The sequence below is a fragment of the Festucalex cinctus genome, chromosome 21, assembly GCF_051991245.1.
Source record: "Festucalex cinctus isolate MCC-2025b chromosome 21, RoL_Fcin_1.0, whole genome shotgun sequence".
NCBI lineage: Eukaryota > Metazoa > Chordata > Actinopteri > Syngnathiformes > Syngnathidae > Festucalex > Festucalex cinctus.
This window is the reverse complement of record NC_135431.1, coordinates 10,460,904-10,482,551: the sequence shown is the minus strand read 5'-3', so window position 1 is coordinate 10,482,551 and position 21,648 is coordinate 10,460,904. Positions and strand designations below refer to the sequence as shown.

The window sequence follows — 21,648 nt, the reverse complement described above, 5'->3', positions numbered from 1 at the left end:
ACTTTTGGAATTTGTCGCCTTTTATAGTGATCATATCTTAACAAACTCCTCCCAGAGAATGTATTCAATCGTCTTTAAACTTTCAATTCAATTCAAAATTTACTTCATTTTTTTTAAAGAAAAAAAAGAAATGAAAGGGGACAGAAAGAAGCAAAACTTGTGATATCGGCGCCTGATGAACATAAAAAAAAAAGATCAACACAAAATGTAAATGACAGCAAACAGTCAAGATGCTTTCAAAGTCACAAACAAAATAATTCAATAGCATGACCTTGTGCTAAATATATTTTCCATTAATTGTGCTTTTATACATTTAAAAAAAAAATACAAATAGACTTTGAAAGCTTTTTATTTTGTCGGATGCTGTTGCCGTGGCAATGCGGTGTTCAAAAAAATAATGCTGTTTTTGAGAGTCTAAATTGTGGCTGAAAACGTCAAAAAAAATTTGCACACACATCAGACCAGGCTAGAATATTTTAGAGCTTTATTGTGCAATTTTGAATAAATGGCTCAATAGCGCCCCCTACAAATTTTTAACAAAACCTTCCCAGTGCATTTTGGAGACATATACAATCGGCGAGGACCTACAAAAGTCTTTTGTAGCCATAGGCTAAACCTAACGAAGACCGCCATTTTGACTCTATTTTATACGTAAATGGCCGCCATTTTGGGGCTTTTATTGGATGTCAATCAAACTTTGGGTGTTTTATCTATGTTGATGTTTAAGATTAAAAGTTACTGAAATCTTTTTTTTTTCCCCCACACTTTTTGTTACTGTTTGCAAACATCTATGAGGGTCTAAATCTCGGCGAAAACTCGTGAAACTTTGTGCACACATTCACCCAGTCAAAAACATTTTAGAGTTTTCTGTGCCAGTACCCCAACATAGCCAGGGTTGTGAGGGTCCATTAAAACTGCTTTGTCTTGCGGGGGACAACATTTAGAACAGAAGCAACTAAGGTACCACAATGCACTTACATGTATTGGCAAGACCCCCCACTACCGCTCCCTGCTCACCATGCATACCACCACCCACACTACATTTTGTTAATTGTCTTTCTTTTGATTTTCTTGCCACGTAATAACCTTCAAAAAAATGGACACATCAGAGCACTTCTTCAACTCGCATGCATTGTCTTCCCATTTTTTTTGAATGTCGACACTCGCTACCTACTGACCCGCCTGTCCCTGCAGATGAGCGCCGCGCCAACTGATAGTGACGGGGGGGTATTGAAAGGCGAGCAACCCCGCCGCTCGCCCCCGCTCTCCGATTCATTAACCCGATTTGCACTGGGCTCTGTCCCACATGTGTCAGCCAGGCGCCCGCTGAGGATTCTGCCGTCCTGGCCCGTCCTCGGCCCGCCATCAAAGTGACAGATAACTGTCGGGAAGTGAGGTCGCGGACCTTTCTTCATACGCTCTTTTACCCCCGTGTTTTCACTTATTCATCTTTGGGATTTTTGGCAATTTGCCGTCTTTCTGGAATATAACGATGAGTCCTTATCCAGATGTTACGGACTATTAAGACCCTAAGTGGTGCTTGTTTAGAATGTAATTCATTTCTATTATTCTTTTGAAAGTGTATTATCATGGATCTAGATAGCCAACGTTAGTAAAGTTTACATTACAATTGCTGCAATAATCATCTATAGTACAATCTTTAATCTTGTTTTTAGCTCCAGATGTTTTCATTTCATTGTTGGACTAACCTGCACACCTCATGTTGATATAACAATACTTGCCTGACATGTATGCTTCTCGATCGAGGTTCTGAGGGGCTTCTCGTTATGATTTTTAACTTCAGCTTAGAGTTTGCACAGTTCTCTGTTCCGAGTCTACGGCGACCGTTTGACCCTGCGCTAGATTATTTCAAAGGTCAGCTACCATCCCAAATAGGATTGCGTTGAGCCCTGGAGCTTACACAATTTATTCACCCTTGCTTCTTGAGTGCGTAAAATATCACTTGAAGATGTGTTTTAGTGGGTTTAGTTTTAATCTGATCCTATCTCTTGGAGGGTCAGGTCAATGGTCAAGCCTGTCCGAGTGATCAAACTCCCAAGCGGAACTAAATGAGCGTTAAAGCAGCGGAGCATCACACGGGGGCTTGTAGATCATGGAGGACCAAAACTGGCAAAATTAAAAATAAATAAATGACTTACTAAACTAGACTAAGTGCAATTTCTGGAGAAATTGTGTGGGAATGCTGAAAGCTGAATGCTTATGAAGTAAATTGAAAGATAAATTATGTGAAAATTGCAAAGTTTTAATTGAAGTTAAAAGATAAATGAATAAAAAGAACTGAGCAGTATCACAGAGCTGGTAATGAGGATCAGTTGTATGTATAGAAGTGGGCGTGGAAAGTGGGACTTAGAAAAAGTCCCATTGAAAATGAATGGGGAAAAGTTGATATTAAACGTTAGATTTAGCAAATACTGTAAGTAATGTGGACTCAGACGATATATATCCCAGAATGCGTAAAATTTTAAAGCAAGTTGAAATTTGAACGGTGTAAATCGGAAGTATTATGTGGGAGTTCTTTTTTTGGCAAAAAAGTGAGGAGAATAAAAATCCGAATAACACGTTGGGATGCTTTCAGTATTCTCACAATAAATGAATGAATAAAAGTGTAAATAAAAACAGAAATAAAAAAATAATTCAACAATTAAATACAAAATATATATATATATATATAAATGGAAATAAAAAAAAAACCTATGTATATATATTCATAAATAAAAGTAAAAAATCCAAAAATAAAAAAGGAGGTAAAAAAAACAACCTTAGGACCGCCCCCTCATTTGAATAACATTTCGATCTAAAAGAGCATCTGCAGCATGAAATAAATAAATGTAAGAATAAAGCATTTTTATTATTTTTATTTTTATTCTATTTACGTATTTTTGTATTTATTTCAACATTTAATTTTCCATTTACTTTTTGAATCTCATTTTTAATTTTTATTTGTACTTTATTTTTTACTAGATATATATATATATATATATATATATATATATATATATATATATATATATATATATATATATATATTCCATTTATATTTAATTTTTTTAATTTAATTTAAAAAAAAATTTTATATCCGTTTTTTTTTTTTTTACATTTTGTCAGTATAGTATTACATAGCAGATTGTCAAGAACAATCATATCCACAAACAATATACATGCTCTGCCGCATTTTTCCGCTTTCTAATCTTTTTTTTTTTTTTTTGCTCATAATAGCCATCTTAAAAAAATCAAATAGAACCGCAAACCCATTGATTGGTATCATGAACCACATGGGGAGTCCAGATCTGCTCAAGCCCGAGGTGACGTTTTCAAGACGGTCATCCATCTCGCCGCGCCGCTCGTACGCATACAAAGGACGCTTTAGTTTAGTCTCATTTGCTTTGAGTTTATTGGACCATTTGTTATGCGTTTCCTCTGGAACAGCACTCATGACTCAACCTTGATACTTGTACACACATACACAGAAGCAGTCAGTGATTACTCCAAATAAACACACTCGAGAGCTGCCACACTTCCACAAAAACCTTCAGATAATCTGAACAAGACGAGTGCTCCGATGAACTCATACGAGCGAGTGTGTCACTGTCAATATGACCACTTTCTTAATGAGGCTCTCTGGAAGCGTGAATCATAATATTTACAAGAAATCGCTTTGTTTATGTGGAGGTTTTTATCTTGGAGGCCACCCGTAAGGCAGAAAGCACAGTTTAGTGGTGGCGGAAACTGGAGGCTGGAATTGACTGGGTTGCTTTATCGCTTTAAATTGGAGTAATTTCAGCCTATGGATAATTTGAGCCTTTGTATGATGAAAGTGCGTTTTATTGTTTTCAATTTCTTTAAAAAAAAATATCACGTTAGTCTAGCCAACAGTCAAGTTCAAACAGTATCTACTCCAGGAAGTTGTTCCATTTTTATAATCACCACTGCCATTGTAAAGCCGGTAGACCCAAACAAAAAATGCTCTAAACTCGATCCATATTCCTTGAAATTTTATATTGAATTCTGATTTGTTCATCTACCCACCAATTAAATTCTGCGGTTACTACAACCATCCAAAGTCTGCGTGTAGGCCGTCCCCCACAAACAATAGTGAGTCCTGCTGCACGCGCACCCTACAATCATGGCAGATATGTTGTGCTTAAAATGCTACGCTGTGCCGCAAAAATGCAAACGTGCCATGAATGGGTTAATTTTGGCACCAAATGTACGTTTTTATGTGCGCGAGTCTGTTTTTACAGCTTACAGTGCAGCACATTCGAAATGCTAGAACATGTTTGCAGTTTTGCACTAATGTTGATTACCTGCTTGGATTTAGAACACAATGCAACCTACTTCAATTTGGATTTCGCATTTTTTGGCATACTTGTCCATGTTTGGCCTATTTTGTGAACGGATTACTCGGCTGCTCCATCTCAATTGTTGACCGGTCTCTTGGGGTAAAATGGAGGAAAATAAAGATGCAAAATAAATGCATCAGCCCCAAAAGACGCCAGCCCGTCGGGCATCTCCCCTGCATGCCTGATGGCCAGTCCAGCCCTGTTCTGCGTTTTCAGAAGGACTAAAAATCTGTAGATTTCAAAACAGAATCAATGTTTTCATTGCGTATGTCCACATTTTATGTTTTTGTCATTGCCTGCAGACAACCCATGAGGACGCGCAACTTTCCGAAGACGCACAATATTCACAATGAGTCCCACGGATCCATCCGGTCTCGGCAAGCCTCGGTCTGGAGGTCTATATTTAAACGCTATTCTCGTTGCTTCCCCCCTGTATTTTGATAAAACCTCGACTTTGCGGCTTTACCAAGAGAAAAATCTTTCCATCCTCCCTTTGACATTTCGTGGCGGCAAGAGCCACTTTGTTGTGGCTTATCACCGTGTCTGTCTCCTCACTTATCTGCGAGCCACTTAAGTTTCAACTGCTTTCGCTTCATCAATGAAACAGCTAGTTGCTATTCGCGTCGTCCTGCGGCCGACGGCCGCTGGACGTTGTCTCGTGTTTTTGAGCTTCAGGTGCTGACAGACGCGTCGTCCGGCCCCCCGTTGCATGAGAACGACTTCAAAGACAATATAGCTTACATAAGAGGGGCTTAAAGATGGACGAGGCAATCTCATTCACAATCAATACAGGCTGAGTCAGGGCGGCCGCTGAATGGGCTCGCATTAGCATAGATATGCGAAGGTAAACCGCGCTGGCTGGATTTGTTTTCTTAATTAGCACTTCACAGTGGCTTTTTCCGCCTCTTTCTTCCCATTGTCGCTGTTCTCTCCCTTCACTAATCCTGTCCTAATCATCACTTTTTTTTTCTTTTTTTTTTATCTCTGCGTCTTTTCCCCTTCCTGCCCCGCGCTCCCTCCGGCCGGGCTTTCTCTTTCCAGGCGCTGTGTTGTGCATCCAAGGCCGTTTTCTTCCTCGGAGCACACTCTTGAAAGGCTATTCATGGATTCTTCAATGCGGCCCTATTACGTTTGTGTGTAAGGGAGAGAGAGAGAGAGAGACGGAGAAAGACAAATAAGGCGAGGGAAAGGTATGCTGGGGTTGGGGTGGGTTCGCGCTACAGTACCATCTGTATGCAAATGTCCTCAGATTTGGTCAACTTTGATCAAACACTCAGGCCTCCTTTTCTCTCGCTCGCTCGCTCTCTCCTCCCTGTCCACTATACGTGCGCTGCAATTACTGTAAGCTCGCGTCGCTTTGCCGCTTTGGCACTGGAACCGACCCTCATGCCCCTGCCCACACACATCCATGTCGTCCACCCTCCCTAAAATGCCCCCTCACACACGCAAGTCTGAGCACCTGCGGACCCCTCAACAGATGGTGACACCACCCTCCTTCCCCTTCCACCCCTTCGCACACACATCTCTTGGCAATGGGTGACGGGCATGCCTTTGTGCAGAGGTTGGGCACATTACACGCACACACACCCCCACGCAGTTGTGTGCCCGCGTACGGCAGCCGTCGTTTGCGCCATATGGTGGAGGTCAACACGTTGAATACAGATCGGGTGTCCGATAGGCGTCGGTCTCGAGCGTCGTCATCGGAAGTGAGGAAACAAAACAAAAACACGCCGCCTTATCTCCTGTACAGCTTTAATGTGCGCCAGTCAAGAGATTTGTAAGCCCATTAAGAAGTGTGTGCGTCTGGACTGTCTAACCAGCCTCCCAGGCCAGGCAGGATAATGGGTATTAATCAGGGAAAAGCCACTGCCATATGTTTGTTTAATTCTGTGAAATGAGCCTCGTTTCAGACAGCACACCGTGCGTGTTTCGGGCATGTGTGTGAGCAGACTTATGATGTCTGCCACTATGAAATAGACTGGATAGAGGGGAAACGTCCATCATAAGGTCATAAGATAGAAAAAAAAAAAAAATGTACACCAGAGGTCTCAAAATTGCGGCCCGGGGGCCATTTGTGGCCCATAGGATGATATTTTGCGACACCCTACTTGACATCATAGTTACATTTTTGTGTTTTTTGTTGTTGTTGTTGTCAATCACTCATGCGCTATCATAGCTCAGCTCGTGACCATTCTTGGTGAAACGTAATTCTAAAGTGACACCACATCAAGCACGCTGCAATCGCGATGTCTCTGATTCACTGGTTAAAGGGGACTTCAAAGTTCTTCTCTTTTATTTATACCCACTTCAAACAAAAAAGAGTTTGTCGGAATGAAGGAGAAGATTTTCTTGCTTCAGACTATTTCATTGTCATTGGCCGTTTCAAAATGAAGAATCGAAAGTGTGGTCTTGTAACCTCGCCAAGTCCGATCTTCCTAAGTGTACTGGAATGTTGGTACAGCTGGGTACTTAGTAACTTTATACTGATTCTGACGTACTTTCATGATAGCAGCACAAAATGCATCTTGTGATTAGAGGTGCAAAATCCAGGTCCAGAAAATAACAACCCTGCCACAAAGTGACTTGAGCCTCAGGCGCTAGTTAGCTAGCTCCTTAGCTAGCTCCCATGGTGCTTGTTTACCTGCTAGGAAGCTAGTGAGCCAGCTAGCTCCAATGGTGCTTGTTTAGCTGCTAGGGACCTGGCTAGCTAGCTAGCACCCGTGGTGCTCGTTTACCTGCTAGGGAGCTAGCTAGCACCCATTGTGCTCGTTTACCTGCTAGCGAGCTAGCTAGGACCCAAGGTGCTTGTGTACCTGCTAGGGAGCTAGCTAGCTAGCTAGCACCCGTGATACTCATTTACCTGCTAGGGAGCAAGCTAGCTAGCACCCGTGATGCTCGATTACCTGCTAGGGAGGTAGCTAGCTAGCACTAGGGGCTAAAGCCAAACTATGGCAGGGTTTTTACTTTCTGGACCTGGATTTGCCACCTCTCCTTGTGATATTTTCGTAGCCAGTCAAGGATTGGTGAAGTTTCACGAGATCACAAGGATATTGCTAAACAGCTAATGTCTTTTGTCATGTTTGTTGAGATGTTAGGCACTTGAGAATAACGTTTCCAAGTCCAGAGAGTAAAAAAACAGTTTGATTTTAGCCACAAGTGGTTCTACTTAACCGGCAGATAAACGCCGGTTGAGTGGATTTAAACCCTCTGGTGGTGTTACGTCTATCAAACACCAATGGAACAGTGAAAGTTATCATACAGTAGCTGCAACTCCATCAATTATTCCATTATTGGTTCCGTTGGCTTCATGGAAAATACTCGCGCCTTTTTTTTTTTTTTATTCACCCTTTATTTTCCCGGGATGTTATTGTCCGTGAATTTGTTTTCATCCGGTAACCTAGTAGGATAAGCCATCAGGCTGATGGCGAAGGGAGGGGAGGGCTCCCGTGAGAGGAGGCGCACGCACTTTGCAAAGACACCAGACTCGTGTAGCATCCGCACACATGCAGACACCAGACCCCTGTTACGTAATCCACCAGTTGCACTCCCCCGCGGAGAGGCTCAGTCTCGAGCTGTCTCAAGTCCAAAACAAAGTCGTCCGTCTTGATGTTGCGTCTTGCGTAGTGAGCATACCTCCGGATGCATTGGAGCCAATGGCTCATGGACACAGTCAGCTAATGTGGTTTGAGCAGGAAGGAGAAAGTCAGCATCACAACCGTTCCAAACGTTTGCTAGTTTTCATTGTCACAAAGAAATTTTTAAACATGTATCAAGTAAAACTGTTGTTGCAAGGACATGTTGAACATGCTAAAAAAAAATTTAACACATTCACTGCCATAGACGGCTTTAGACGTCAAAGATTCATTTTTTTCCTGCACACGCAATAAAACAATGTGCAAAAAAGCTTTTTCGTTATGCATCAACTTGGTATTAAAGCAACAACAGTAAATTGCAGCGTTTACTACACATAGTTAAAAAAAAAAAAACTTTCGTGTTGTCTCCAAGAATATTCAAAACATGTGGACACCCAACTTTAACACATTCACTGCCATAGACGGTTTTAGACGATTAGAAGATTTTTTTTTGTCCTGGACTGGCAGTGAATGAGTTAAATGTTGGCAACAAGTTTGAACAGTTCAGTGTTGACGAACATCTGGCAAACTGAGACCTTGAAGAAACTGGCGAGAAATCATTTGCTATGTTTTGAACATGTTCAAAATTTCCTTGTAACAAGAAAAATGTAGCAACTTGTCACATTTTAAACATGTTCCGAATTTCCTTGCGTCAATAAAAAGTGTCGCAACTCCTCAAATTCTCTCTTGTGACGAAAAACTGTTAAGATGTTAGCATTCGTCTGTCGAACATTTGTGACCTTGAACATATTCTGCTGAACCCGACGAGAAATCAACATTTGCTCTCTTTTGAACGTGTTCAAAATTTCTTTGCAACAAGAAAAATGTTGGCAAACAGCTGGCGAACGTTTGCGACCTTGAAAGAACCCTGACAAGAGATCAACGCTACCCTTTGAGCATGTTGAAACATTTCTGTGGACAAGAAAAAATGTTAACTTTTGAACATTTGCAACCTTGATTCAACCCTGACGAGAAATCAACATTCGCTACCTTTTGAACATGTTCAAAATGTCTTTGTGACAAGACAAAGTGCAAAAAAAAAAAGGTTGGCCAACGTTTATGACTTTGAACGTTCCCTGACGAGAAATCAACATTGGCTACCTTCGCAAGCGTTCGCCCTTCAGAGGGTTACGGGCTTAAAAAGGATGAATCAAAGTCATCGTCGATGTGTGTTTTTACGGCTTTTAATTCCCTCCCGGCCGATTCCTTTTCTCTTCCGCCCCGTCCCGCTGAATGGCGACTCCGACCGTGGCAACAGATTTCCCTTTCAGCCATCTCCAGAAAACGGCCCCTGAGTGGCACATAGTTGGGCTCGAGCCCGACGAGGGGAGGAGGCCGTAGCCATGTGGCTGATGTTGGTAAACAGTATCCAGGCTTGTCCTGGCATTGTGGCCGCCGGCGAGCAAGGTCGAGGCTACCGGGCGCCCGGCGGCCACACACAGACCAGGAGGTGGCGGCGATCGGCGGCAGGCGGGGGGGGGGGGGGGGCGTACAATAGGTACACGCACGCATTTGCATTCATGCACGCAGGCAGAAATACACGGACAAATAAAAGACTCGCTCCCTGTGTCTGCCACTCAGCAGCTGCTCTAGTTTCCATGGCGACGGCCGGAACAATGTAGTAGCGAGTGGGCGTGCGTGTGTGTGTGTGTTTGGACGCACTTGAAGTGTGTGTGGGTGGGTGTGTGGGTGTATGTGAGAGGCTACGGGGGAAGAGGATCCAGAATTCTTTATTTCTTTGTCACGATAAGCAAGAAAACAATAAAAATGGAAGTACGAGTCACAACAAGCAAGATGCTGGTTTAATGATGTCTATTTATTTGTCAAAATGAGGTATTTCAAAGTGCTATGAGTTGCAGCACTAATAAATGTACATTTTAAAAATCGGGAGAGGGGAAAAAAAAAAACATCTCATATCCATATACCCAATTCTATGCACCCGATAGTTACAAATATAAACAAAAGAGAGAGTGGCGAAAGGATAAAAAGTACAAGATAGAACACATTTGCTGTACAAAAGTTTGAGAATAGAAGATGAAAAAAGATAAGATATCTACCCAGAACTCATTTTCATACGAAAATATAAGTATCAAATTTAGTATGTATCAGGTTCACACTAAAAAGCGTAAAAGGTGTGTAGAATTAGTAAAATGATACAATACAAAGAAAAAAAAAAGAGGGGGGGGGGGGGGGCAATATATCGTTATATGACAAAGTTGGTGACGCTCAAAAATTGAGGCCTTACAGTACTTTTTAAAGGTATATAAATTTCCAGTCTAGTTATTATTGGCAGCTTCCTGACACGTAGATATTTATATAAAAAAATCCAGGACAAAAATGTATTACAAAACAAGGCAGATCTGAGTGTATTTTGTCTGTACACTGATGTGACGGTGGATATAAAAAAAAAAAAAAAAAAATCTGCACCCCTGCTCAAATGCAAAATATTTGTGATATAAATAAATGTGACTATAATAAATCAGATCTAAAGTTTTTCCGTGATGAATGTGGCCTATAACCTGTATATCTGAATTGAAAAGCATATCGACAAAAACATAGTTGCATAAATGTGCACACCCGCTAACACAGAGTCAAGCAAATCTGTCAGACTGTGAAGATGTCACCTGATCACCCCAGCTGTTCAACTTGATTCACATCTGGACTCTGGGTGAGCCATTTCAAAACCGGACTCGTCTTCTGGTGAAGCCATTTTTTTTTTCTTCCCAATTTCATCCAACAGCTTTCTGGCTTTCGCTATCACTGACTTGTATTTAGAACTGCTCATAATTCCTTCCAACTTGACTCAGGAAAAATGATGAGAAGTGTTATGGTAGCGCCAATCATACCTTTTGAAATTGTGACCCTGAAGTTCAACATTGGTGTCATCCAACAATAATCTCTTTCAAGTGTGACTTTGCAAAGTGTTTTTGAATACAGGAGATTGTCACTTGCCACAATTTCCTGCAGCTTCTTCAGCATTATCAGATTTTTTTTCTCATCTATACTGAGCAGACTTTGTTATTGATAATATCGCTGTGTTCCATGGTATATTTAATGCCTTGGAAATGATTTTGTACCCTTCCCCTGACAATAAGATCACTCTAATGTTGAAGAAGGTCTAAGATGTGACAACAAAAATGTCAGGAATAGCCTACTAGAACATCTCAACTTTATTTGGGTTTCATCAGAGGCACTTGAAATGGTAGCATGTGTGCGCTGATTCGTATTTAACAGGAATTTAAACTTGGTTCTAAGAGGGTGTGCACACTTTTGCAAACATCACATTTTTAGTTCCCCTCTCTTTTTAACCGAGTTGCACAGGTTATACAGTAGATCACATAAATGATGTAAAAAAATTTATATAAAAAAAGATTTACATTACAAAAACATTGCAATCGAACAAGGGGTGTGTAGACTTTCTATCCACTGTATATACAAAAGTGTCTGCTAGAAAGGTGCACAGGTATACATCCATTTACTTGGTTGGAGCACCAGTGTGATCGAGGAGTGAGAAAACCTGTAGTGGCATCATCATCGCTTTTGTGTCCATAAAGTCTTTGTTGTCTATTTCGTATAAATTTTGTCCGCTTTTGCAGTGGTGAAGGCAAAGTTAGAGTTGTGCGCGACTTCTTAGCAAAGTCGAGCGCTTCCGAGCAAAGTGCCCTCCAACACCGGTCCCGGTCGGAATCCTCTTGATTCCAGGCTGGTGTCACAGTGAGTACAAAAAAAAAAAAAGAAAACCAACTCATACAATACAAATAATACCAAAACAGGATATAAAAAAAAAAAAAAAGCCTCTATTTCCTCATTATCGTTCCTCGATGTGACTGGATTGAAAAAGTAAACCCTAAACATTCTTAACGTCAACAAATGTGCAAAAAAAGTGGCGGCAGTGAAAGTCCCGACATCCCTCCAATAAGCATCCGCCCCCTCCGAGATGTTTGTGTACATGCGGGCCCGTGTGTCTGTGCTTAAGTGGATAGGCCAACTCCAAAGTTTACTGAGGCGGTTTTCGGCGGAGGTTGTGGCGGCTTTGGGCGTCGTCCCGGCGAGGCGCGAGCGCGCTTCAGCGAGTCCTGGCCAGCTCCAGCCGGCGCATCAGCTGCTGCCGGCGGGCCTGCAGCCGCTCCTTCTCCAGCTGGAGCCGCCGCTCCTCCCTGTCCAGGGAGCTGACGTACTCGGTGGCCTTCTTCAGGATCAGCACCTTGGCCGCCTTCTCGTTGTACGCCAGCTCGGGCACGTGGTCGCGCAGCGTCAGGAAGCTGGAGCGCAGGTCGTTGCGGCGCTGGCGCTCCAGGATGTTGTGGTTGCGCCGGCGCTCGCTGTCCTCCGAGTCGGAGCCGCCGCGCGGGCTGCTGTCGCCGCTGGAGCTGCGCTTGCCGCGCGGGGCGGCGGCGCACGACGACGAGGCGGTTCTGGCGGCCGGGCGGGCGGCGTCCGACGCCTTTTGCTTCTTGGGGGGCGGCGCCGGGTCGTCGTCCGACGTGTACGGCGAGGGCGCGGCGTAGTTGTGTTGCTGCTGGTGCACCGCGCTCCGCTTCAGGATGAGCTCCTGGGGGGCTCGGCTGACGAAGCGGACCGCCGTGGCGGCGGATCTCTGGTCTTGACTTCGAGAAGCTGGCGTTTTGCTGATTGTGGAGCGCCGCTTCTCTACCGTAACCACGTCAATCTCCTCCTCTTCCTCGTCGTCGTCGTCATCCTCCTCCTCTTCTTCGTCATCATCATCTTCCTCATCTTCTTCTGGGAAAGCAAAACAGAACGTGTTGTGGGTTAATCTGTCAGGCCCGACAAGCATTCTCACAATGTCACACATATGCACGAGCTGGTGACAGGTATGCACGGGCGCGCGTCTTCCACCAGGCCGATAACGCGAGTGTTGCTCAACGCTGTTTGCATAAGCAGAAGCGCTTTAATGCTTAGCGTCAGTCACCGCTCGGCTAATCCGCCGCGCAGGCGTCGACGCGTCGAGTCTGACTGCTGAGCGGGCAACTTGGATTCCTGCCGCCCGCAACTTGTAATCGGCTTCGTCTGGGCGGGCCGTCCTTTGACGAAGACGGACCCTTTTTAAGATAAAACGCTCGGCCTAATCGTGTCAATGAACAAGTCAACAAATACAAAAAAAAAAATCTTTACAATATGTTCTGTGTGTCCCCACTAGTGTAAACAGTTTTCTGATTAATATTGTTTTTGGCAAACAAATTAATCAGCAAAATCCACCCATTTTTATTCATCTTGGAGGCGGCCATTTTTTGTTACTTGTCGACTAAAAATGACATCACAGTTGTTCAGTTCCAGGTGACGACCAATCACAGCTCAGCTTGCAGATGTCACATGACCAGACTAAGAAAATACGTGAACCGTGATTGGTCAATACTCTGAGCAACTGTGATGTCATTTTCAGTCCACAGCAAAACGACAAAATGGCCGCCCCTTGAGATGGATAAAAACAAATGGATTTTTGCTGCATAATTCATATTCGGAAAACACAACAGGCTGCATCCAACATATTGTAAAATAAAAATAGTGCATATACGTTTTTTTAAATCTGTGTCTGGTTACAGTCCACTTGAAGCGGGGCCAGGCGGTGCAGTGACCAAGCACATCCAGCAGACGGCGCCGCGCCTACAAGCTTTTCAAAGACAATTTGGCGCGTAACTTTTGTTTCGTGTCTTATCGGCTGCGTGAGTCTTTTCGGACACGGCGTGCGTGTGGCAGCAATCGGATCACGGCGCTTTTAAGCCCCCCCCCACACCGCTACTCCACCCCCGGCTTGGAGGGGCGCCAGGCAGACAGCTGTCGGGATGGAGCGCTTGTTCAAAGCTGTCAGCCCCCTTAAAAACACACACAAAAAAGAGTGTGCGGCGGAGGCGGCCTTTTGGCGAGGCTTGCCTTCAGTGCCCGCTCCGTGCCAAGTTGGGGGCTCTTTGTCCTCCTTTTTAGTGTTTGTTTGGAGTATTCGTAAATAGATAAATGCTCCCCTGAACCCCCACTTCCTATCTCGTGTCATCAGTGCAGCGTCAACATGTTTTTGTTGTTAGTCCAATGATGACATCATTGCATGTTTGGGGCACATGATGACCCGGTAATCTTAGTCAGGAACCATGCAGACATTGATCAGCTCTTTTGTTGCTTTAATGTCACCCCGTTCTGCTTTTTACAAAGTCTAAAGCTTTTTTTTTGGGGGGGGGGGGGTTCACATGCCAATCGGGCACACACAATTCCCTATTTTGCCGCCATCTGCCGGAAGGAGAGGCGTCTGATTACATAAAGGCAGTTCACTGTGTCACTTCAGTGCGCGTGCGCGTGCGTGTAATCCGATTGCGGGCCAGTCATATGAACAAGTCAGTCCAGGGTGCGCACAGTGCGCTTTTGTTATTGTTGCGTTTGGCGGTCAACTCGCACGCAGACAAAGACATTTTGTTTCCATGCTCTCATTCTTACCGGAGTCGCTGTGGGCGCTCGCGTGGGTCGTGGACGCGCACGCGCCGACGTTCGAGTCCCCTCCGCCGCCGCTCTTCTTGTTGACGGGGAAGGGGAACACCACAGCGGGGTCCACGCACTCCGACGCCGCGTTGCGGCTCGCCACCTCCGGCGCTTTGACGCACACGTCCCGCCTCCCGGGAGTGGAAGCGGGAACAGCCGGAGCCGGCGCGGTCACCGGCGCGGCGGCACTCGTAATAGCCTTGCCCAGTTTCTCCGTGACCGCCCTCTCCAGCTTCTCCCTGGCCGAGAATCCGCTCCACATACAGTCCTGGAGGATGATGCTGTTTGGGTTTGTATCCAAAGCGGAACCGAACAGATCCATATCGTCGGACGCCCCCCAGATATCGTCTTCGGGCAGGAAGAGCAGCTCCGAAGCCCAGTCCAGCGGGTCCCCCAAGCCGAAGCCCAGGAGGTCCGCCTCCGGGGAGACCGCCGCCGGCTCCCCAGGTAGCGCGGCGCGGCTCGGGGAAAGGGGCGGGGTGGGCAGCAACTCGAATTTCTTCCAGATGTCCTCCCCCGGTGGCGCGGAGTCGGGACCGCAGAAGTAGAAGTCGTCCTCGTCCGGGTAGAAGCACGGTTGTAAAGAGTCAAACTCCATGTCAGAGTTTTTACTCACGACCGCCAGCATCCTCTCCACCCCGCGCATGAGAAACCTGTGTCGGGAAAAAAGAAGAAGCAAAAACTCGTCAAGCTCCTTCAAAGCCCACACACAGACACGCAGTCTGCATTCCACTTTTTTTTTTTTTTTTTTTTTTCTTCCCCCATGCGTAAAATGTGCCACCCGTGCGTAAAAGACGCCAAGTTCGCAAATGACAACGCACGCCTTGTTCACATCAAAGGCGTGAGCGGACTCGTACCTTTTTCTCCGGACTTGTGCTTGTTCACTCGTGCACAGTGGCGGCAGACACCAGATGTGGAGCAGTCATCGACGTGGGGAGCACAGACGGTCCTCTGACACGCACCGTGGCTGGCTGCACTGTTTTACACTCCAGAGCCAGGCAGGCAAAGGCGGGATGGCTCCTCCCTCTGGGAGGGGGGGAGGGAGGGGGTAGGGGGGGGGGGCGGTAGTAGAGTGGGTGGGCAGGGGTTATGCTTGTGCATAGCTCTCTTTCTCTCAAGGTGAATGGAGATAAACATAAAAAACGACACATAAAGACGAGTGTAAAAAACAAAAAAAGGAATGAGACAAAGGGCTTCAGAAATTGACACTAATTTTGTGTTTTTAAAATTAGTCATATATTTCAAATGTCTCCCTACTTGTTTTTGAAGTAAAAACATTCATAATCCTCACATATGCTCTTGAGCACAGAATATTTACCCCAAATGGCTTACAGCAAACTGCCCCACCACCTCATTTGTGCGATCATCCAGTCAAGTCTATTCGTCTCTTTTGTCTGCGGATCAGCAGCTTTCCTGCTTGCCGTTGTCCAAGGCATGGCAGTTGTCAAGTCAAGGCTCACTGCGCCCTCCTACGGCTGCTTTTTTAAATGCAGCTATTTTGCGCGAGAGGCCAAATGAGTAATCCATTTCAAAAATAATAAAATAAGAACACAGTTGGTGATCAAATGACTAACTTTCTTTGTTGTTGAAGGCAGAGATTCCCACTGTGCTGCAGTACATCACAGTGATCTAATTATTTAAAAAATATACAACTTTAGCAGTTTGTTTGAGATAAATTGCACATTATAACTATTTAAAGGACCTTTAGGTTGGCTAACTTTGCATAAGACAAAATGTCTGCATAACTTTGTCTAATGCTCAGCATTGCTCACAATTACCACGTAAGCGCACACATAAAGATCCAGTAAATAAAAGTCATCACATACCAGTGCCAGATGCGCCTCCAAGCTGCAGTAGTTCCTTGCCTCACGCTTTTGCAACGGATTTCTTGGACAGCTACGGAATGTATGTTAGCGCTTTCATCCAAATGTGGCATTGACATCAAAGCCTCTTTGATATCACTTGTTATCATCAAAGAGATACTTTTGAACAATTTCAGTTGTTGAGTAATCTTCCCCCCTCCCACTTCAGTCAGGGTCATAAATATTGCAGCATACAATATTGAATACAAATATTGTATTATGAATTTGACGTTCCATGGTCTGATATTGCTTCAGTATCGGTGTAGTATTCAACTAACAATATTGGTATTGTGCCAACTTTCTGCCTCGGTTCAATAAAGGTTGGGAAACACTGCGCTAATGTGTGCATTAGGCAGCGGTGCGTTCACTTGTTTCCGGGATAAGCCTGTGACGTAAGCGCGAGCGGTGGTTCGGTGGTTGTAGCCTGGAGTCATTCCTATTCATCCCCGTTTTTTTTTTTGTTTTTTTTTAATGACAGCTCGAAGGAAGGGCACATCTGCAAATGTGCACGGGCACACGGATATTGACAGAGGGCAACGTTTGCACAATGGCTTCGATTTAAGGCCAGTTGGAAGGAGAAGTGACTTGCTCCTGTTTTCAAACAATAAAAGATGACTTGAGCACAATGCAAGATTATATCGCACCTTCATAGAAGCAGCGCACCACAAAATGTCTGCTGCACTAACGTAGATGCTTGAGGTGATTTTTGTTTTTTTTAGTTGTTTGTTTTTGGGGTGGAGTTCAAACAGCCAGCGAAAAGTGAGAATGTGCAGCTGTTGTCGCTTTCGAGGAGAACTCGCAGGGAGTTTCCTGGGACCGGGAGAGACGGTTGAAGGAGTGGAGAAACTCCCCACGGGCTCTTTTCTTTGACTTTCTCAAACTACTGTTCAGCTCTGATACTCTGGCAGCTTCCTATGTGAAAGTAAAACACGTTTTTTGTTTTGGGTTTGTTTGTTTTTTTTCCCATTGACAAGTTGCATGGTGCTGCTTAACTCATTCACTCCCAGCCATTTTCACAGAAGCAATCCCGTTCGCTCCCGGCTGTTTTACTGCATTTTGACTGATTTTGCAAGGCCCACAGAATATTGTGTTCTATTGCTATAAAAACATGGAACCTACCAAAAGAAACATTAAAGTCTCTTCTTTCATCAGGACAAAAAAGTATGTTTCTGTTTCCGTTTTGCAGCAATTAGCATTCGAAGAGAGCTAAGTTTCATCAGTTTTCACAAATCTATTTAAAATTGTGAGTAATTTAGCTTTTTTTCTACATGGCCCTGGTTGATCTCCTTTGCTCTGTTGCCACCTGCTGGCCGTTTGTGTAATAACTACCATTTCTGCAAACGTTCTTTGCAGTTGAGAGGCTGCATCAAAGCCTTCTGTATGCTCTAGCATAAAAAAAAAAACAAAAAAACAAAAAAACACGTATAAATACGTCTTTGGGACACTTAAAACATAAAAAAAACGTATTTACACGTTATTGGGCGCAAATTAGTTAATTGGCTATTCGACCTTTTGATGTATTGAGCTTTCACAACACTTAATCTAATTGAAAAATTAAATGAATCAATCCCCGAGTCAAACGGTCTCCAACATTAAGTATTGCGTATGAACTGGACTTGCCACAAGCAACATATTAACATTGTCAGCCCCAATACAAGTGCACAAAGATTAGATAAGAGGGATTGTTTGAAAATACAAAAAAAGAGCAAATGTATGTATGGTAATAGTGTGAAGAATAAAACTTAAACTGACATTTCGTTTTATCGTAACATCCAATTAGTCATGCTAACAACGTAGCAGCCATGGCTAGCTAACGTTGACTTGTGTGCATGGAGCAGGGGGACATCCCTGTTGTTTTTGATAACAGCTGTGACATATACACCCCCCGACCCCCAATTCACTGCTGTACTAGCATATGGATGGATGGTTAAGCAATTAGGCCAGTTATGATAAAAGATTCATAAGTCACCCATAGTGGATGCTGTGACGACAATCTGCTGTGGTAATAAAGGTGCAGACTGTTTTTTTAAAGTACTTTTTTCGACAGAATCCGTGATTTCTGTGTTTATGTTTCAAAAAGGCAGATTAGGAATCTTAACGACCAGCGGACCCCCCCCCTCATTTGCTTGCATAGTGAAAATGGGTCGGTTCTAAAAAGAGAAGCGTAGTGATTGTCGGAGCATAAGTAGTCGTCGTTGAATTACAATCGGGAATTTGCATTAGGGGCAGGATTGTGCTATTGAACATCTTAATTCAGTTGTAAAACACCTTTTTTTCAATGGGTTGATTGGCACCATGAATTCTGCCTAGCAACAAGTGACATGCGTTGACCAAGGACAAGAATCAAATCTAATGTTGAAACCCATGTGATTAGTCAAGCGAAAATAACTTCTTTTTTTTTTTTTTAAGCCTCTGCCAAGGATGTCAATCAAAAGGACAACCCAAAAACATTGCTCGAGGAATGACGTAGGCCAAAGTCATTTTAAAGTGGGAACATCTTGAGGGCATTAGTGTATTAAATGTGACATATAATGCTTTTACTAGCTATTACATTACATTTCTTGGTTATAAATTGGAAATGTGCGCACTGAGCTACTGAATTTCTTTGAAAATCAAGTTAAGGGATGAATCCATTATGTAGTTTGGAAAAAAAAAGATTAATTGCCATGATAACATACAGTGCATAAAGCTTCTTCACAAACTTGTTTACGAGGGCTGCTGCTACTTGGTCTGAAATGACAACTTTCACTGTCACACAATTGACCTTACACCGAACGAACCCCGGATGCATTTTTCTTTTACTTTTCCCGTTAATAATGATTCTTCTGATAAAGCTCTGATAGGACTTCATCAAAGTCTGGAAGGACCTGTTAGGGGGAGAGAAAAAAAAACAAAAAACAGAAGCGAGTTCCAACAAAGTACTGAGGAATTTTTAACGAAGGTAAGTTCCTCTGCCAGCGAAATGCTTTTCCCATTATATAAACCGACATGACAAATGTTATTCGTGAACATGTTTGCCCGTGTTAAAATCCCCCCCACTGCGTGTGCTTTTGTCAAAGAAATGTTTTGGCCGTTTAGAACATGCACGATTGATTTGATATCTTTTTTTTTTTTTAATATGAAAGGAAAGTGGAATCCGTCTTGTTCGATCTTGCCCGCAAATCCTGTTCATCTCCGGGTCTACCGGTTCAATGAAACCGGCACATCAGATGAATCACACGGCGTCGCATCAGAACGCCGTTAGGCACACTTGGAGGATTGCCCGCGGCTATTCCGTCCTTTGTTACCTTCTAGAAACAGAAGTTTTTGCAAGCGACTTTCATGGCTTCTTCCGCGCGTCAAACTTCAAGCCAACCGCGTCTCGCCTCGGTTCCCGTGGCCACGTGATGACTCGCCGTTGCACGTGTCGAAAGCGTCAAGTCGTTTCATGCGACCGGCAAGCAGGCATTCCAATGTGTGTGGGAACTTTGGTGAAGATGAGCGGCGATAAGCGCGTTTTGACGTCTCTCATCGTTTTGCGGAAGTGAAAGTATAGATAAGACGTATTGTTATGTTTAAGCAGCAAGTGAGTTGTGACAGATTTGTATACAGTTGGAACCTTGACAATTTTCGTGCCAAGCGCAGTTTTTATGCAAATGTGTGTATGGGTGCAGTTTTTTGGGGGGTTTTTTTATTTTGCTTGACGAGCGCAGATAGAATAGGGGTCGTCGTGGGATGGAACACAGCCGACTCTGGCCAATCGAAGCGGCTCCCCTCATTCCCTTTAAAATCCGGGGGATGGAAGCACACATTGAGGAAGCAGAGTGTTTAAAACGGTAAACAAAGATCTCCACTTGCTGATGATGTAATTGGCCACCAATGTGACGTTGATTTGGGCAACTGCACCCGTGATCTTGCATCCTTTTGATTACCATGCTAATAATTTATTAATTGAATATGACATCCACCCCATCTGTCTGCCTGCACCGCAATCAAATCGCTAACAAATCACGCCACAATTTTGACCTGGTTTAAGCGAGTCTAAAATCTATTAGTCATAAAATTGTCAGCTTTTAAACTCTATTTCTATATTTAAGGATCACTAATAGTTTCTACCAGAGCTACATTAATGTAGCAACAAAAATAAAAAAAAATCGCCATTAACTCACACATTTTTTAAGATCTGTTTTAAAGACAACATGACTACACATTGACATCATTTGAGGAGGTAACATATTCCAGTATGAGATACTTCTGTATATAAAAGTATTTTTAAGTGCATTAGATCTTGGTAAAGGCAGATAAAATGTAGTATAAGAGGCTTGTCTTGCATTAAAGCCATATCAACCCTATAAATCCTGAACCATGAAATATATGAGCGGAAATTCTGATTCTTTGTAAATAAAATATTTATTGGTCCTTTTGAACAAAAACTTTTTTTTTTTTTTAAATCAACTTCCACATATGACTTGATTTGTGTCATATTTGATACATACATGCTTTAAATTCATACATTTATAACTGTCAAAAATATAATAATAATCAGAAATATCAAACATGTTAGTCTTTCCAAAAAATCAGAACATTTCCCACTATTAATAAATAAGTATATGTGTCTCTCCTTTCTCAATTCGGGCGAACTTGTAGCCATCAGCTGTGTGATACTGCCCTCTAATGGATTATCCGTGCAATGCATGTGTCAGATCATATACGTCAGGGTTTTAATGGGAAAATATTATACTCATGAGATAGAGGGCTCAAAATGTGTTGTATTTAATATATATTTGGTGTTATAGGGTTAAATGTTTTTTTTAAGCATTTACATTATCATTTTAATGCACATAATATAGTTTTTACATGCTTTGTAATGGGATTTACTGTTTGTTTATTCATTCAATTGATCAGTTCCAGACCTCAGCGGGTCCCATTGGAGCGTCAAATTCTAGGTAATCATGCGTCGCAGTTTCATGGATCACATTACCACTTATGGATCAAGACGTGAGCGTGAATCAATCAGCGTGGCCCCGAAGGTGAACATCATTAGAAAGCCTGACGATCACCTGGGAATCAATATCATTGATGGATTCGCAACAAGAGCCGCTCGGTTTGATGTCGTGCGCCATTGTTGCACGCGAGCGCTAAACTATATCCTCCAAAAGTCGGCCTGCCAGGAAAAAAACACACAAAAAAAAAAAAAAGTTTATTTTGTATGTTTAAAGTGGCAGACGTAAATCCACCTTTTACTTTGACAGCTTTACTGGCTTATTGTTGCTGTTTGTAGAAAGCGGAGGCTTTGGCAACTTTGTGGGCTCGTGAATCACGCAACGGAAA

General features: G+C 43.4%; 2 protein-coding genes across 6 annotated transcripts in view; one reads left to right on the top strand and one right to left on the bottom strand.

Annotated features, from left to right (window-relative positions):
• eva1aa (eva-1 homolog A, regulator of programmed cell death a) overlaps nt 1-21,648 on the top strand; it is a 282,265-nt gene that overhangs the window by 121,814 nt on the left and 138,803 nt on the right. The gene's annotated exons all lie outside the window — the stretch shown is intronic.
• mycn (MYCN proto-oncogene, bHLH transcription factor) lies at nt 9,791-16,395 on the bottom strand. 2 transcript variants are annotated; one of them, XM_077510917.1, is made up of 4 exons: nt 16,303-16,395; nt 15,334-15,502; nt 14,435-15,129; nt 9,791-12,733 (listed from the first exon to the last, which is right to left on the bottom strand). In XM_077510917.1, exons 3-4 carry the CDS (start codon nt 15,120-15,122, stop codon nt 12,060-12,062), a joined length of 1,362 nt encoding a protein of 453 aa, XP_077367043.1. In that variant the 5' UTR covers nt 15,123-15,129; nt 15,334-15,502; nt 16,303-16,395; the 3' UTR covers nt 9,791-12,059. The 2 variants fall into 2 exon arrangements, with proteins under 2 accessions (XP_077367043.1, XP_077367044.1); XM_077510918.1 differs by lacking the exons at nt 15,334-15,502; nt 16,303-16,395 and having other exon boundaries at nt 14,435-15,277.